This window comes from Magnolia sinica, chromosome 2, assembly GCF_029962835.1.
Source record: "Magnolia sinica isolate HGM2019 chromosome 2, MsV1, whole genome shotgun sequence".
NCBI lineage: Eukaryota > Viridiplantae > Streptophyta > Magnoliopsida > Magnoliales > Magnoliaceae > Magnolia > Magnolia sinica.
The window spans coordinates 130,806,697-130,825,673 of NC_080574.1; the positions used below are offsets into that span (position 1 = coordinate 130,806,697).

An 18,977-nucleotide genomic window follows, 5' to 3' on the forward strand; every position below is an offset into this window, starting at 1 on the left:
CATGAGTAAATTAGAACATTAAGTTAATTCATGTTCATAAAACCAAGATGTAAATGAGAAAAATTATGTAATATTTGAGTCTTAACAATGAGCCACTGTCTCAAGAGAATGATGAACCAACTATGGTTCAAGAGCCGCAACAATAAAAGGATAAAGAGATTAAGTCATATGAGCCTCTAGTTCCGTTCCCATCTAGACTTCAGAATCCAACTATCCCCATGAAATATTAAGACATGTTAGATGTGTTTCAAAAGTTTACTGTTAATATTCCTCTGCTTGATGTCATTAGACAAATTTCATCATATGTTAAATATCTTAAGGACTTATTCACTGTAAAGAGGAAATTAAATGCGCACAAAAAAGCCTTCCTTACTGAGAAAGTGAGCGCTATCATTCAACAAAGGGCCGTACCCAAATACAAAGACCTGAGAAGTCCCACTATTTCTTGTATTATTGAAAAATTTCAAATTGAGCATGCTTTGTTAAATTTAGGTGCAAGTGTCAACTTAGTACCTTACTTGGTTTACAAACAAATGGGGTTAAGTGAGCTTAAACTAACCACGATTATACTCCAACTCACTGACCGCTCTATTAAGGTACCAAGGAAAATTTTAGAGAATGTTCTAGTCCAAGTGGAGAAATTCTACTTCCCCATGGATTTTATTGTACTAGACACTGAATCTTGTGTAAACGCTAGTACTCAAGTTCCCATCATTTTAGGGCGCTCATTCCTAGCAACTTCAAATGTAATCATAAATTAAAAAAATGGAATAATGAACTTGTTTTTTGGTAACATGACTCTAAAGCTAAATATTTTTAATTTATATAAGTAGCCCATTGATAATAATGAGATCCATGAGCTGAATTTCATGGACTGCTTGATAGAAGAAGAGAAATTGGAATCTAGTCTGACTAAGGAATTGATTCAAGTTTTTAGAGACTTGAAAAATTCTGATTTAGAAAAAGTGTTTGCTGAAATTTGTTATGATAATGAGAGTATTACCACCCAGGACATTGGTATGTACCAATGGAGACCGCGCACTCAAATCCTATCTATCAAGGACTCGACCTCTGTCATCACCAACCAATGTTTCAAAGCTTGATTTAAAATCACTACCAAATGAGCTTAAATATGTATACTTAGGTGGAAATAAAACTTATCCCGTGGTAATCTCTTCATTTTAGACAAGGATAAAGAAATTAAATTGTTAAATGTTCTAAGGGACCACAAACGAGCCTTGAGCTAGACCATTTCTGATATAAAGGGCATAAGCCCTTTCATATGCACCCATCGAATCTACCTCGATGAGGATGCCTAACCAATTAGACAACCTCAAAGGCGTCTCAATCCAAACATGATGGAAGTTGTAAAAAATGAGGTGATCAAATTATTGGATGTGGGAATCATCTACCCAATATTCAATAGTGTTTGGGTGAGTCCAACTCAAGTAGTCCTAAAGAAATTCGGAATAACTATCGTGTAAAATTCTAATAATGAACTCACACCAACATGTGTCACCACTGGTTGGCGTGTTTGCATTAACTATAGAAAATTGAATCAGGTTACAAAGAAAGACCATTTCCCTCTACCATTCACTGATCAAGTTTTAGAGAGGATGTTAGGTCACTCCTTCTAATGTTTTCTTGATGGATATTTCGGATATAACCAAATAAAGATAGCCCTAGAAGACCAAGAGAAAATCGTATTCACTTGTCCATTTGGCCTATTTTCTTTCAAACGGACGCCATTTGGATTGTGTAACGCCCCAGCAACTTTCCAATGATGTATGTTAAGTATTTTTTCAAATATGGTTGGAAAGTTTCTTGAGATTTTCATGGATGACTTATCTGTATTTGAGAGTAGTTTTGAGAATTGCCTTAACAATTTATCTCTTGTTTTATCTAGGTGTGAAGAGAAACACCTCATTTTAAATTGGGAGAAATGTCATTTCATAGTTTAAAAGGGAATTGTTTTGGGTCATGTTATCTCCAAAAATGGAATCGAGGTAGATCGCTCAAAACTTAACATTATAGCTAATCTACCTATCCCCTGAACCGTTAGAGATATTAGATCACTTCTAGAGCATGCTGGTTTTTATAGAAGATTCATCAAGGACTTTAGTGTCATTACTAGATGATTGCTTGCCTCCAAGTGCAGAGGTTCGTAAGTAATATCCTGTGAATACAGGGTCGATCCCACATAGAGATGACTTGCAAGAAGGAGAAAATCAAATGCAAAATAAACTAAGTAATAAAAACTAATCTGATAATTTGATTTTGGTATTTTTGAATGGTTCAACTGAATTAAAACAACACCCAAGCTTCAAAGTTCTACACATAGGTTAATGTTCTAAAATCATGATGACTTGGATAACACAACTAGGATTTGAGCACTATGGTCAGCCTAATCGAAAAATAAAATAGTTTAAATATTTTAAATAAATGATATAAAATATTAGACAATCATGAATTTACACCATTGATATATATTCTTAGCGTTAGTAATTTTAAGAATTCAATATCAATGAGATAATGAAAATCAAAGAAATATAATAGGTTGAGAACATCTCATATCTAGGAAATCTGATTGATCTAGGGTAAGCCTATCCGTCAATGTGGATCTCATATGATGAAAACATATGGATCCCACAAGAGAATTAAAAATAAAACCTAAACAATAGATAATATACATACATCATTCTTCTCATCATTAAAGCAATCAATCATCATAACTTAAAGAATTATTAAACCCATGTGCTTCCCTTCTAGCTTGGGCTAGAAGGAACTTAGAAAAACATAATTAAATTACAGAAATTAAAAAAACAAGAAGAAAGAACTAAATGCAAATAGATAAGATCTAAAAAAAACAACTTATAGAACTTTAATAAAATTAAAAACTCTTTAAAAACCCTAATTCTTTCTTTGGGATGCCTTGAATGATCCTTAGGAATGCCTTAGGAAGCCCTATTTATAAGTGGGGAACTTCAATTTTCGTACAAAGTTGGAACACTCTAGAAACTGCCTCAAATTTACGCAGTTTCTCAAAATAGACTTCTCACTGCACAGTCTAATTAAAATAGATTTTCCGCTACGCATTTTTTCAAAATAGATTTCAGAACTTCAAAATACACTTTTCAGGACAATTTCAGGATTTTTCACTTCAAATCTTCAATTCTTTTCATTCCTCACTTAGTTTTCTTGGATCTTTTGCATGTTATTTCTTCAATCTTAGTCTCCTAAGATCCATCCCTTGCCTTGGTGATTCTTGAGCATCAAATCCATGCATTTTAGCACCCTTTTTCAATCCAAGCTCTTAAATTCACCTTGCAACACTTACATGAGTAAAATAGAACATTAAGCTGATTCATGTTCATAAAATCAACATGTAAATGGAGAAAATTATGTAATATTTAAGTCTCAACACTAGACCCTTGACTAATCTTCTTCAAAATGATGTTCCATTTAAGTGGACAGATGAGTGTGCAAGTGCCTTTAATAAAATTAAATCATCCCTTACCACTGCACCTATCATGCGTCCCCAGATTGGATGCTTTCTTTTGAACTAATGTGCGATGCAAGTGATTATGCCCTAGGGGCTATTTTGGGTCAAAGGAAAGATAAACAGCCCTACGTTATTAGCTATGCGAGTAGAACTCTAAACTCGGATCACGTGAACTACTCAACAACTAAAAAAGAGTTACTTGCAGTTGTTTTTGCTTTGGATAAGTTTAGGTCCTACTTGCTTGGATCTAAATTAGTCATTTTTCAGACCACTCGGCTTTGAAATATTTATTATCTAAGAAGGATGCAAAGCCAATACTTTTGAGATGGAGCCTCCTACTCTAAGAATTTGACTTAGAGATAAAAGATAAGAAATGAGTAGAAAATGTAATAGCCGATCACCTTTCAATATTAGTGTTAGATGATTCCACTGAGGAGATGCATATCTAGGATACTTTCTTTGATGAACAATTAATTGCGATCTCCAAATTGCTTTGGTATGCGGACATAATGAACTATCTTGTAACGGGAAAAATGCCCTATCATTGGAAGTCATAAGATATGAAGCGTTTTAAAACTGAGGTTAGAAATTTCTTATAGGATGACCCGTATTTATATAAATATGGGACTAATCAGATTTTTAGACGTTATGTCCCAGAGGATGAAGTTCAGAGTGTTATTTCTTTTTCTCACATGGAAGCATGTGGTGACCATTTTTCTGCTAAGAAAACCACTACAAAAATCCTATAGTGTGGCTTTTACTAGCTCACTATGTTTAAAGACACCCATACTTTTTGTGTTGCTTATGATAAATGTTAAAGGCTGGGAAGAGTGTCCCGGCGCAACATGATGCCTTTATCCCCAATTTTACCATTAGAGATATTTGATTGTTGAAGTATTCATTTTATGGGCCTATTTCCATCTTCTTTTGGATTTCTTTATATATTAGTTAGTATGGACTATGTTTCAAAGTGGATTGAAGCAGTGCCAAGTAGGACTAATGACAACAAAGTGGTCATACGATTCTTTAAGAAAAATATTTCTTTTAGATTGGGAACTCTAAAGGCCATCATTAGTGATGGCGGGTCTCACTTTTGCAATAGGATATTTAAGACTTTGATGAAGAAATATGACATTAAGCATAAAGTGAGCACCCCATACCACCTACAAACGAGTGGGCAAGTTGGGATTTTTAATCAAGAAATCAAACACATTTTAGAGAAAACTATAAGGCCAGATAGGAAGGATTGGTCCTTCAGACTATCCGACGCTTTATGGGCTTATAGGACTACTTATAAGACCCCAATTTGAATGTCTTTATACAGATTGGTGTATGGGAAGGCTTGCCACTTGCTTGTAGAATTGGAACATAGAGCCTACAAGATAATAAAGAAATTAAACTTTGACATGGACCAAGCAAGTGGACAAAATAAATTAGAGTTAAATGAATTAGAAGAGTTAAGGAGAGACTCTTATGAAAATTCTAAAATCTACAAAGAGAGGACCAAAGCTTTTCATGATAAAAACATCCTGATGAAGAATTTTAAACCACAACAAAAGTTCCTATTGTACAATTTCCATCTCCAGTTCTTTTTGGAAAAATTAAGATCAAGATGGACAAGCCCCTTCATTGTGAAGAATGTTTATACTCATAAGATTTTTGAAATTGAGAATCCATGAAATGACAATGTGTTCAAGGTTAATGGTCAAAGATTGAAACCTTATGTGGAAAACTTTCATTTAGGAGAGGAGTCTGTCCCTCTTTATGAGCCAGAATATTCAGATTGATGCTCCTAGTCCGACGAAGCATTGTGTAGGATTTGTATCATATTCAATTTTTTTTAGTGTCACCTAGTAGGTGAGTTCTTCATGATAGAAACTATCCACCCTTTCTTTTATTTTTATTGTTCTCTGCATTACATTATCATTACATTGGGGACAATGTAGATTTTAAGTTGGGAGGTGTAGATAGTCATCTATGTGAGTTTTTTTTTAAGAATTTAGTTTATTTTTTTAATTTTATTTTTATTTAAGTTTCAGTTAGGTTTAAGTTTTTTTTTAAGGTTTATGCAGAAATTTTTTCAATGTTTTCAAAATAATATTTTTATATACAAGAATGTGAATATGATATTATGCGAATTCCAAAGACAAAGTTAATACTTAGCTTAGGTCGATAGTAATCAGAATTCTGATAACTAAAATTATAGACTTGAGTTCAATTATGTAATTACTAGTTTAAAGTGAGTTGTAATTTGTTGTACTGAATTCACAATACACCCTGGTTAACTAAGTGAGGAATATGATATGTGAACTAAAATAATAAATTTTGATTTAAACAAGGTTGAGTGAAGTGGTACTATTGATATATGCTTAAAAGAGAGATTATTGAAGAAAAAAAGTGATGAAAAAAAGAAAATTTATTATAAAGCATGAATGCAATAACCATAACAATCGTGTTATTAATTCGGAGTAAGGATACCTAAGTATTTATTACTGTTACCATTACAAGTACGATACCTTATGTTATGAAGCAAACCTGGTGGGAATCTTCATCTAAGGGTGGTCTATAATAATGAGGATATGATAATAAAAGAAGAAATGTCATGAAGAAAATGAGATAACTAGAGATTTCATATTCTTGTAATGATTGAAAGGAGTTAGGATAGGGAACATGCATATTTCTCAAAGTTAGACTAGTGTCACGGAGCACCTAAGTATATTGGATCATAACTATTCTAAATTTTGATTAGGTCTCTGAACTCAAGGATGTAATGGATTAGGAAATTAAGATTCTTACTAACTTCAGACTTAAGATAAATATTGTTATGTTTTGAAATTCATATGATGAATGAAGTCATAATTGTATAAATTTTTGAGTGTTGAACTATTTTTCATGTTTTCAATGTTTATGGATAATATTCTAGAAACTCTCATGAGACTATAACTCGTTCACTAAGAGAAACCTAGGGGTTTAAAGGCTTGTTGCATATGCTAAATGCAATCGAGATTACCTCTGAAAGTGGTGTAGTTAGAGTTTTTTCGTTTTAATTTTATTTTTAAAATTAGTTTTTATTTTTATTTTTATTTTTCTTCGCTTATTTTTCTCGGGACTAGCAAAATACTAGTTGGGGGGTGTGTTGAGACTCAAATAATGCATAATTTTTCCCATTTATATCTTGGTTTTATGAACATAAATTGACTTAATATTCTATTTTATTCATGTATGTGTTGTAAGATGAATTTAAGAGCTTGGATTGATGCTCAAGAATCACCAAGGCAAGGGATGGATCTTAGCAGACTAAGATTGAAGAATTCACATGCCAAAGATCCAAGAAAACCAAGTGAGGAATGAAAAGAATAAAAAATTTGCAGTGAAGAATCCTGAAATCGTCCTTGAAAAAAGTATTTTGAAGCTTTGAAGTCTATTTTGAGAAACTGGGCAGCGAAAAATCTATTTTAAACAAAATGCGCAGCGTGAAGTCTATTTTGAAAAACTGCGTAAATTTAAAGCAGTTTCTAGAGTTTTCCAACTTTATATGAAAATTGGAGTTCCTCACTTATAAATAGGGCTTCCCAGGGCATTCCTAAGCATCATTCAAGACAAGATTTAGGGTTTTTAAGAGTTTTTAATATTATTAAAGTTTTATAAGTTGTTTTTTTTTAATTTTAGATTTTTCTATTTGTATTTATTTATTTCTCGTTGCTTTTTATTTCTACAATTTAATTATGTTTTTCTAAGTTCCCTCTAACCCAAGCTAGAGGCAAAGTACATGGGTTTAATAATTCTTTAAGTTATGATGATTGATTATTTTAATGATGAGAAGAATGATGTATGCATGTTATTTATTGTTTAGGTTTTGTTTTTGATCCTCTTGTGAGATCCATATGTTTCCATCATATGAGATCCACATTGATAGATAGGTTTACCCTAGATCAATCAGATTTCCTAGATAGGAGAGGTTCTCAACTTGCTACATTTCTTTGATTTATTATCTCATTGATATTGAATTCTTAAAATCACTGATGCTTGAGAATATATATATCAATGGTGCAAATCAATGATTTTCTAATCTTTTATATTATTTATTTAAAATGTTTAAATTATTTTATTTTCAGATTAGGCCGACCATTACTCGGATCCTAGTTGTATTATCTAAGTCATCATAATTTTGGAATATTAACCTATGTGTGGAACTTTGAAACTTGGGTATTATTTTAATTCAGTTGAATTACATCCATTCAAAACTCCTAAAATCAAATCATCAGTTTAATTTTTGTTATTACTTAGTTTGTTTTGTATTTGATTTTCTCATTCCCACAATTAATCTTCTTGTGCGATCGACCCTATATTCACAGGATGTTACTTACGAATCTCTGCACTTGGAGGCAAGCAATCAGGAGAGTTGCTCATTATCTCTTCTACCCCAATGCCCTAAATAGCTTGGCTAATAAACCCGTCCTGGGCCTTCGACCACCTTGGTTTGGATTCTCTTATCGTTAGTCGATTATTCTTCCCATGTGAGGGACTAGTTCGGTTTTCCCCATAACGAGGCTAATATTTTTTATGTTTTCAGTTCATCTCAGTAGAAATGATCTTATGAATAGTTTGAATGGCATATGAGCATCACAGTGGACTAGGGAAGTTTCAACCATATGTATTTCCCTATCCAAAATTTCACATGTCATAGCTCATTTGACTTTTGGGTATACCTCATTTTTTGTCTCATGTCCTAACATAAGCCAGTAAGTTTAATAGATGAAGTGAATTTCTCATTTGTGACAAACCCTACCTAACATCTGAGCACAAGAACTTTAGGAACCTTTTTGCCATAGGGGTAGGCAATTTGCACCCAAGCTAGACTGGGCTATTTGTTTTGTTCGGTCATAGGCTCGAACGAGGCCTAGTTTTACTTTGCAGTGGGGAGTACTTACTCAACTAAGCCTTGACTATTGGCAATCCTAGTCTAGTGAGGTTTAATAACATACATCTGAAAGCATTACAATACAATACATTGGAGCCTTAGCCCTTGGAAGATTCTTCCCATTGACCAAATCCAATTTGTTTATGTGATAGGCCCCCTTATGGTAGACTTCAAGAAATTCTCATCTTGAATATTTTCATCCTTTAATTATATTAATGTTATGATAACCATCCATATTAAAACCTAAACAACCAAATTATTAGAGGTTGAAATGATATCTTTGTTGTATTTTGTTTTAAAATTTATTATTTTTTGTTAAAAAAAAAAAGAAGAGAATTTCAAATATTCTGGTTTTTCTCCAAATTTAAAATCTCTATTATTTTTGAGTCGTGGGTTTAGTCCCATATTGAATTTGTCTAAAGTTTTCTTATATATAAGATATACTTTTTACCTCGGGGCTTGAACCCCGTTTAAATGGTATGTAAATTTGGTCTTATAGGGGGCTATGTCGATAGTTTTAATTTATATCATTAACCACACATGCTCATGTATCGAGCTGAGTCTGAGTCTGTGTGCGTGTGCACGTGCACATGCATGATGGGACGGGGCGCGGGTATGAGTATACTTCCGCAAGTGTGTGTATGGGTACTTGCAGGATTTTATTTGTGCGAGAGTGTACTCATACTTGCACATTTTTGTTTTGAACTAGAGAGATGTGGCCGGTTCGTTGGTTGTACCTGTTGGGTTTAAATCTAACGGATCAAACCCTTTTGAAAGGGTGCTTAATGCACTACTTTGAAAAATCTCTCTGCTCTCTCTGTTCCTTTTCTGTTTTACGAGTTTTGGTCAGTGAGTTCGTCTCTAAGTTAACTCAGTACTTTTGGGTTAGACTGTAAGTGGTTCGAGCCTGCATATAGTGAGCGGATTGTTAAGACAGGGTTATAATCGTTATATCCTGGAGGTCAGTTGCTTTAGAAACCTGTTGCAATTGAGTCATTGTCTAATGTGAACTGTTGATGCAAAAATCTAGTTAGCCCCTTTCTGGACTAGTTCACCTACATAAGGAACGAACAAGGAAGGCCCTGGCTAGAGCAGGGGACCCTCTGATGCCTAAGTCAGGAATATGATCTGGGTCTTGTTGAATATCAAGAATTTAGGGCTAAAAATTAATAGTGAGTACCTTTCACCATTGGAGGCCTCTCTATTTATAGTTGAGGAGAGGTGGTAGTATGGAACAAATTTTCTTGTTGAGTAGGGGGATCTCCTGAGATCATCAAAGAGGGTCTTAGGATCACAATTGTGTCACGGATGAATCCCGTGATCTTCGGAGAAGATTTCGGACCTGTCTTCCTTAGATAAGGTCGGATCATCCGGAATTGATGTAGAGATGTTAGTTGGAGATCGAGCTTAATTGGAACGACCTTCCCTTGAGGTTGGACTAAGGAAATGGCCGTGCAACAGAGACGTGTTGAGTAGTGTTTGGGGACTTGAGGGAGCTCGTCCACGTATGCCGAACAAAGTGATGGCCTTCCATTTATGGAGAAAGTCCTTGTGATATCCAATTTCTGTAGCCTTTAACTTCTTTATGAGTTCTGATAGCCTCTTCCTATTACTTTTGCACCAGTCTACCAATCCATAGAGAAGTAAAAGATCTAGTCCATGCCGACCTAGGTCGTATCGACCTACTTACTTAGTCAGGCGACTAGGCCTCCTCGGGGTTTGTGATACTTTTGCCACCGAACTCGATCTCATCCATTGGGCTTTGGAACCATTTGTTGAATTGGATACGTAAGTTTTTAACCTAACCTTTCTTTTGTGGGTTAGTCCATTTTCCCTATAACATGAATAAATTCGATTTTAAGCTAAGTAATTCACGTCACACTCTAGCTCAACTCTATAAGACTTATATCTCGTTTTTTATTTTCAATTTTAAACAATTAATTTGATTAAACCAAATATTCCAACAATCTTAATAACTTTAATTATTTATTTCCACCGGTTCGTCCTATGAAAGGGTTGGATCATTGTCCCTACGTGTTCTAGCAAGCTATACGAGGGACGTTCTCTTATCATACATCCGGTAAGAAAAGGAATTCGCTTAGCCCATCTTCTTAAATACTACCTATGCACGCTCAAGTACACACGCCAACATGACATACGTGTCAAAGATCCAAATCTTCATCAGGCTTTCCAACCCGTTAAAATCTTGTGGGATAAAAATAAGGCCATCCGATTCCTGGGTGGGCCACCGTCTACGAAAGAAATGAACGGTTAGAAGACTTTAAGCTTTCTGTTTCTTTTGTACACTCTGACCCACCTGAAGAATGAAACCGAATTCATTTGGAGATCGGATGATCCAAACATTGTGGCCCACATAATAGAAAGGCCTGATCTCCCGCACGCTTGACACATTAGCAACTGAGCATCTCTCCACGCGCGTGTGAGCTCTGCAAGCTTCATGCGAGAAAAACCAGTGGCGAGTCCCAAGGGCGCCCACAGTGCTGAAAAGAAAAGGGTGCGGAATAGGTGCGGCCCCAGCCTTACCCAAGACGGTGCGGCCATTAAAGTGGGGCCCACCTTGATGCATGTATTTTATATCCACGTCGTCCATAAGTTTTTTCAGATGATTTTTGTGCATGAGCCGAAAAATTAAACGTATCCAAATCTCTGGACCATACCTTTGGAAACAGTGGTGATTTACCATTAAAAACTTCTTGTGGCCATAACAGTTTTAGATCAATCTGTTTTTTATTCCATTCATTAAAGGTTTTTTAACCTTATCAACGGTTTGGATTTCAAATAAACATTACGAAAACATTAAGGTGGGCCGTAGGAATTTTTATTGGTGGGCCGTTCAGTCACCACTGTTTCCTTTATATGTTCTACCTAATATTTGTATTTGATTTATTTTTGGAATGCCCTAAAAAGATCTGTAAAAACGGATGGATGGAGTGGATATAGAATACATACATCAAAGTGGGCCCCACGGTAAGGGTGGCACTGTCTTAAGTGAAACCGGTGCCGTACCTAATCCGCTTCCGAAAGAAAACCAGTACCTATGAGGCTATAACCCGCGTTATTGGAACTCCAGGAAATCAGGAGCGGGGCGTTCTGCACGATAAAAAATGACAAAGCGATTCGCGCGAAGAGAGATCGAAGATGCCACTCGCTTGATATTGTAGCTTCCCTTCTCCAAAGTAGAGCCTTGTCAATCGGGACCATCCATATGGTGGGCTCCATCACTAGTAGAATTGCTTTCGCATTATATATTGATCAGATGATCCTATCCATCCCATGAATTGCCTTCGAAGGGAAATCAGAAAACGAGGTTAATCCGGCGCAGAAAAAGTGACGACTGACGACTAAGGATGTTTTGAACTGTGCCTGCTGGATGAACGGTCCTGATTGACAGATAGCTCCCACATTTCACCTCCATCGCCACTCAGGATCTTGAGCGTGTTGCACTTATTTTGCACACATTCCGAGATCTTCTCATGATTTGAACCCTCCTTTTTATAGTTACTATCATTATTAAGCCATTTCCAATAATCCCACTTGGATGGTAATCCTAACCTTTGATATTTAGATTTAAATCTGGGGCGCTAAAATGTTCTTTCATTGCTCAAGATTCATCTCCAGATATAATATAGCATGGACGGTTTAGATCATCCGATAACTCATCAGGTTAGGCCCATGGGCGGCGACATACTAAGAAGCCTGTACGGCCACAGTAGCAAATCAACTCTTTCGGTTATGGGTCCCACATATCAGTATATGCTCGCGTGGGTAGTGCATTCCGTTCATCAGGCAGGCCCCACCGTGAAGATGCCGTTGTAAATCACGCCGGTCTACTTATCAAGTGGCTCACACGTGTAAGATGAATATAGATGGTCTTTTTCACTAGCCGTCCATTTTCTCTCAAGCGTGGCCCACCTTGCGGTTAGAGCGCATTACTGTGGGGAGCGCTTGTTTGCGTGGGCCCCGCCTGCCATGAATGGCAGGATATCGTCCACGTGTCGGAAGTTAATATGCAACGCACGAACGGATTCTCCTCGCGCAAATCGCCTCAGCTATCTTCCACTATATGTGGCGAATCGGCCGCAAGCTCATATCTGAACATTTCCGACACGCGTTCTGGCTTTCAGAAGGGGAGTTATTTAATACTCCGGCTGCATAGGAAGCTTGATACTCAGGCACTTAGATATGGTAGACGTAGCAAATGTAATCCAAATTAGATCGGCTAAAATGTGGTACTCAATCTCTTAAAGTTAACGTATAAAAATAAGGTTGGTTGTATTATCCAAACCTCTGATTTGAACACTTGATTTTGGAAATAAGACCATCGGCTATTTCTCATTTCTAACCGTTCAACAAATGTCCAGCAATCTAATATTTCAATAACCAGATGAGATTAGTTTTTCATTCATATATACATATAAACTAGCTCCCATAATTTGGATAGTTTATTTTGAATTACTTGTATTCCACATGAGCAGTTTTTGAGTAATTTCAACTGTCTGAGTATCATCCATCACACTCTTCCAGTGTATAAAGTATTTGTCTTTTGGACGAGCCTGCAGGCTTCCCGCACTTCCCACACTGCTTTCCAGTACTATTTTTCAAATATTGCCATTTTGCCCGTCTCATGCCTAAATGCTCGGAGCACCAGATCTCCACACGCATCTTTCCACGCACCACAGATGCTGTCATGGCTCGTATCTTGGACATCAGATCCGTGAGAAAGGTGGATCCCACCCCTGATATGATCTTGAACGAAAGAAATATCGGGTTTTCAGTTAGTAAACGCATGTTTACTGTCCTAACAATCACGCCAGCTCACTCAAATGTATATTCAATATAGACGGTTGCAGATAATTTTCATTTATTTGTACTTTGGCGGTCCACTTATTAGAATAAAATATGATCCCATAATCTTCTTGTATTTGGTGGCACGTGTAATGCGTTTGTATTTGGTGCTTGGGATACGGCGACTACTGTAGTATCAAAAAATTTACTTGCATTGAGGTTTACAAAAGCCCACTTACCTAATCTAACATACTCTCGGTGCATGTATTAGATTGGATTAGGTGGGATGGTTTTACATAAAATTACATTAAAACTTTGGAAAGATAAAAGGGATGGAATTAAGTGGGATGGAATTGCATTTAGTCCAAGATGGGATTGTGGTTTATTTGGAAATTAATTGTACATATGGACCTCACATTGACGTATGAGTTTTATCTATACCGTTCATCATATACTCCATTTACATGTGACATTTTGATCATATGCATATATAGATGACCATTATCCATTATGAATTTAGTTAGTTGATTACAATTTCATAGTCTACTAAAAAAGGTTTTGCCTAATCTAATACTTTTCCATCACAAGAATTTTATCCCAAACAAAGAATTGGATTACTAAAATACCATAATATTTTCAAACAACCAACCATAGTGTAATAATGATGTTAATATATATCATCTAATAGAATTCAATACCATTTAATTTTACAGACCAAGCAAGCTTATAAGTAATTACAATTAGAATATTTCCGGTTAGAAATCTTACCTCAGCTTCAGTCATAGTCATGATGTAAATGTGAAACCTACTCTAACCTTTAAATGTGTAATAGCAGATTAGGCATAGAGTAAAAAATATAACCTGTGATTCAGATGGGTCACATCAAAGGAATCAATGAGTTCTGAAAGACATCTATGTTTGATTTTTACAGGGCCGCCGTGATTAGTATACAAAATCCACTACAACCACTAAACTCCACACTAGCATTTATGCTTGGGATCTAAATTTAAGGTTTTTACATGATTCATATGGGTCACACCAAGGAAAAAAGTTTGGAGGATACATATTACATTATCTAGGTGTATATGACCTTATGAATAGGTTGGGTAGATTAAAAAAAAAAAAAATCACGGTTGGCGGTAAGATGGTTTCAACGGTAGAGCTCAATATCACCGCTAATTCCTGTGGTATGGTCCACTTGATACTTTGATCTGCAGCAGATTTTTTTTTTCTATACCCTAAAATGACATGGAAAAATGGATGGACGGTGTGGATAAAACTATAGATCACGGTGGCCACTCAGACCCCCTGTCTATGCCGAGCTCAGCACGGGCGGGGGTAGTACCCAATGCCCGTCCGTCTGAGAAAGAGGAAGTTCTGCCTTCGTCGCGTTGGATTAAGAACGTATGCTCCTCGCCTAGAAATTAACGTTTTAAGGTTAATCCAGAACGTCCATACATGAACCACCCAAATATGAAATCAAACGGAACCGATGATCGAACCACAGGATGGTGCAGATACAAACGGATTTGACACAATAAACTGATTTCCAAGATAATCCATTTGATGTTATTTTCAACCATCGGCCATATTCAGAGAGGACCCGCCGCATTGACGGCTCAGATCCACCTCCCAATTTCCCAACTGTCATTTACGGGAATGCATCTCTCTCGTCCATCGCCACAGTGAGAAGTAGAGGGTGGGTATGACGTAAGATACATATGACGCCACTCTCCCGTACGTGTGTGTGTCATGCACCCCAAATCCAAACGGCCATCAAAAATTAAAAAAAGAAGCTCTACGGTCCAAAATAGGCTAACAAATGTGAGGTCTGGATTGTCTGATCATTATAATCGTGATTACGTGACCAATCTACTCGTTATCCCAGTCAGGGAGCAGGGATGCCACGTGTGCGGTAGGATCCTTCCCAGAATCCTTGCTAATTAATGACGAATTACCATAAAATGCTCCACCCTAGAAAGTACATTGTGCACTTGAATTTGTAGAAGTGGGACCCATTTTTCAGCAATCCTAACCGTTGGTAATATGGGCCCTAGTGTACGTGATCAACGCACGCAAAAAAAATTCACCCAAACAGAGTAGTCGACTAAGAAACGGTAAAAAAACAGCATACTCCTCACTAATTCAAACCATAAAAAGGAGAAATATTCAACGGTCAGGATCTCCTAATCATGGTGAATTTTCAGTGCATGGGCATATCCTAGTGTGGCCCATCATACCAACATCGTGGATGAACGAACCTTGGCCGGCCCACCCGCTGTAATAAAGATGATCTTTCCCAGATTACCGCTGCATTGCGTTGGATTTGAAAAGGACAGAAAACCACTGGCCACCGGCTCTCTCTTCCATCCCACTGAAAAACGCTTTTAAATATCCAAACACCTCTCAATCTCGCTCTCCAAACGCTCCCCAAATCAGAAAAAAAATCCCCAAATCTCCCATTTCTCTCCATGAAAATGAGCTGCAACGGTTGCAGAATCCTCCGAAAGGGATGCAGCCAGGACTGCACCATCCGACCCTGCCTCCAATGGCTGAAGAATCCTCAATTCCAATCCAACGCTACATTCTTCCTCGCCAAATTCTACGGTCGTGCTGGTCTCATCAATCTCATCAATTCCGGACCTGAAAACCTCCGACCCGGTAATCAATATTCTCTCATTTTCCTTGATTTCGATGTCGAGTACATGCTCATTTCTTTCCATTTTTCAGCTATCTTCAGATCATTGCTCTACGAAGCTTGTGGAAGGATCGTCGACCCGGTCTACGGATCGGCGGGTTTGCTCTGTTCCGGAAGCTGGCAGCTCTGCCAAGCTGCGGTCGAAGCCGTCCTCAAAGGAGCGCCGATCATGCAGATCTCGTCCGGCGAAGGCGGCAGCTCCGGCCCAACGATGATGAACTTGTGCGATATACGCCACGTGGTGAGGGAGGAGAGATCCGGTCCGCAGGAGGTCGTCCACAAGATCAAGACTCGTAGCCGGTTCAAACGGTCGGGTTTTCCTAACCAGAAGCTCGACTCGGTTGCCGAGTTCGGTTGGGTTGGAGGTCCTGACTCGGGGGGAAGGTTCGAGCCGGTGGAGAGCCGGGATACGGAGAGCATGTTCTCGGTGGAGACGGAGGAAGACGGAGTCGAGCCGGATAGCCGAGCCGACGAGGGAGAGGTGGAGCTGGAGCTGAGGCTTGGGTTTGAGCCAGGATCACATGCGGGGCGCGTGCAGCGTGCGGGACACGTAAAGGGTATGAGAGAGGAGGAGAGCTGGGGTGGTGACACGTGTAATGTGGAGCTGGGGCTGGAGTTGCAGCCGTGAGTTAGGTGTTTTTGTCTTTTAGTGAGGTGGGAAGCGGACTCCGGGCCGTGTTTGGGAATTTGTCCTCGAGCGATAGCAATAAGTCCTTTTTTGTCTTTTTCTTTTCTTTTTTCTCGTCTTTTTCCTCTCTCTCCTGTATATAGAGACAGAGCAACGTTAGATAATGCCAAACGATGTTATAACGGGAGTGGTTCGTTTCGTATGGTGTTCCCAGCGTGTTGTAACGGCCGTTAAACCCGTAACAGTATTCCGTGCTACGTTGAGCCTTCTAGCCATCGGAGCAAGTGATTAGAATCAACGGCAGTGATACGTTGATGAACACTGGCAACGCAAAATGACGGTGAGGATGACTGTTTCAAAATCTTCGCATGCATGCATGTAATGATACCGTTAACAGCAAAGACTGGTGCGTGCGGGCGGTGGTTTGGTGAAACAGAGAGGTGGCGATTCCGAGGCAGCACTTCTACGGGAACAGGGAACGTGGTTTTGGGGGGCTGGAAAACGTGTCAAAGACACGTGCCTGCTGCACACGTGTCATTGTTTCGAGCCATGCATCAGGTAGGGCGAATATAGAACATGCCATGCATGAAAAAAGAGTACCATACTCGTCGATCGAGTAAGCCACAAATCTACGCCACAAAGTTGAATATGGACGGTTGGGCTTTTTTACTGCTCATTTTTTTGATGAACTTTAGGTCTTCGTGATCCATGGACCAGCATTATATTTGTACCATAAATGGGCCGGATGTATTGATACGTATGCCGTCCACTAGTGATGTAGAGCGGGCTGTAAACCTATGCTTCAGTAGATGACCTAAAGAAGCCCTAGTGATGTAGAGTGGGCCATTGATTTATTCTTGACACAGTTGGACTGAAAGGAACTCAAACAGAAGCAAAACTATACGTCTGGTCCCAATAGTACATAGGGTATGGCATAACTGAACCCCAGGCATTCATCTGGTATAGGGATCAAAATAATTTATTCACGATAAGAAGAAGTCGTCATTCAAAGTGTGTACAACATATCGATTATTATTTTTGATCCCAATATGTATACATTGATGTATGACCTATGAATCTGTATTGTAACGGATCATTCATAATCAACCGGCCTCGTAGCGGGCCGTGTTAATTTATTTAACAAGAAAACGTTACATTCCAATTCAAAATCATAGTTTTAAGAAAAAATTACTATTTTTAATAAGTTTTAATTTATTAATATCTCATTTTTTTTTAGAGTTTTAGCATGTGTTGTCTTTTTAGAAATTGGTTCTAATTGTGTTAGGAATCATCCTACACTATTAAATTAAGACTTTTTAATTTTTAGTAAAATTTATTTTTTCGAAAAAATTTTAGTTTAATTTAGGACTCCTAATCAGACTCTTTTTTTTTTTTTTTTTCTTAATATGTGATGTAATATTCTGAGTATTATTAAATAATAAAATTTTTAATTTTCCTTTTTATCTTTTGAATTTAAGAATGACCTTGTGGATTCAAATTTTGCATACTTAATGTAGATAGTGATCTTTCTCCTCACACCCTTCTCTATTTCCACCATTCCCTATGTCAACTAGATATCTAACAAGTATTCCATTCTCACCAAAGTGTATCCTATTAGTATTGTTTTATTTTAGGCCTATTTGGATTTCCAGAAACTAAGTAAAAAGACACTCTTTTTTTTTTTTTTTTTTTCTTTTTCGTGTGTGTGTGTGTGTTTGGAACTATCTCTCATCTTTTGTTTGTGAAGTCTTTTTTATTTTTCAAAATTTGTAAGATACGAAATTTTAATTCACTTCATCCTTTTTCTTGGAAAACCAATAAATGTATGTTTCCACCTCTAAGCTAAGAAAGTCATTTTCCTATCATAGTTAAAAAATGAATGTTTAAGATTCAGGTCCAAATGTGTCACTATTCATCACCTTACATGTGCAATATGCATCATTGTCCATCTTACATGTCCATCTTTGGTAATGCCCCACATGTGCCTTATGCCACATGTGTCTATGTACCATGTGTGTCACAATCCATCTTATATTATACCCCACGTATACAACTCACGAGTGTAAAGCATTTCACATGTGCTAATGTACCAAGTGAGCTACTATCCATCTTTTCTTGCACCAGATGTGTTTAAAGCATATCGCAGGACTATATGTGCTAATGTGCGACATGTACTGTCTACTCTTGTCTCATGTGCAAAGTGTCCCACATGCTAACATACAACCATGCTATATGCGTCAATGTGCCAATGTGTATAAATGCTACTGCTTGGCTTCAGGTGCTTTTGTGTCAAATATATCAATGTGTCTCTTATGCTGCATGTGTTGTCGTGTAGCTTTAAAAACTTCACATGTGCCACAATTTATCTTTAAGCATCCTACATATGTTGCGTATGCGCCAAATATCTATCTATCAGTTATTT

At 37.4% G+C, this 18,977-nt stretch overlaps 1 protein-coding gene across 1 annotated transcript; it reads left to right on the forward strand.

The window, feature by feature from the left end:
• The first annotated feature begins 15,554 nt into the window (after positions 1–15,554).
• Positions 15,555–16,753, forward strand: LOC131237659 (LOB domain-containing protein 40-like). The gene is made up of 2 exons (XM_058235550.1): positions 15,555–15,890; positions 15,960–16,753. The coding sequence occupies exons 1-2, from the start codon at positions 15,701–15,703 to the stop codon at positions 16,553–16,555; spliced, it is 786 nt and encodes a 261-aa protein (XP_058091533.1). The 5' UTR covers positions 15,555–15,700; the 3' UTR covers positions 16,556–16,753.
• The last annotated feature ends 2,224 nt before the right edge of the window (positions 16,754–18,977 follow it).

What these genes read in the sequence shown, in the direction of transcription:
- LOC131237659 (XM_058235550.1), top strand. Translation starts at nt 15,701, where the DNA reads ATGAAAATGAGCTGCAACGGTTGCAGAATCCTCCGAAAGGGATGCAGC. An exon ending in ACCTGAAAACCTCCGACCCG is followed by an intron (nt 15,891 to 15,959) that starts GTAATCAATATT and finishes TCCATTTTTCAG; the next exon opens with CTATCTTCAGATCATTGCTC.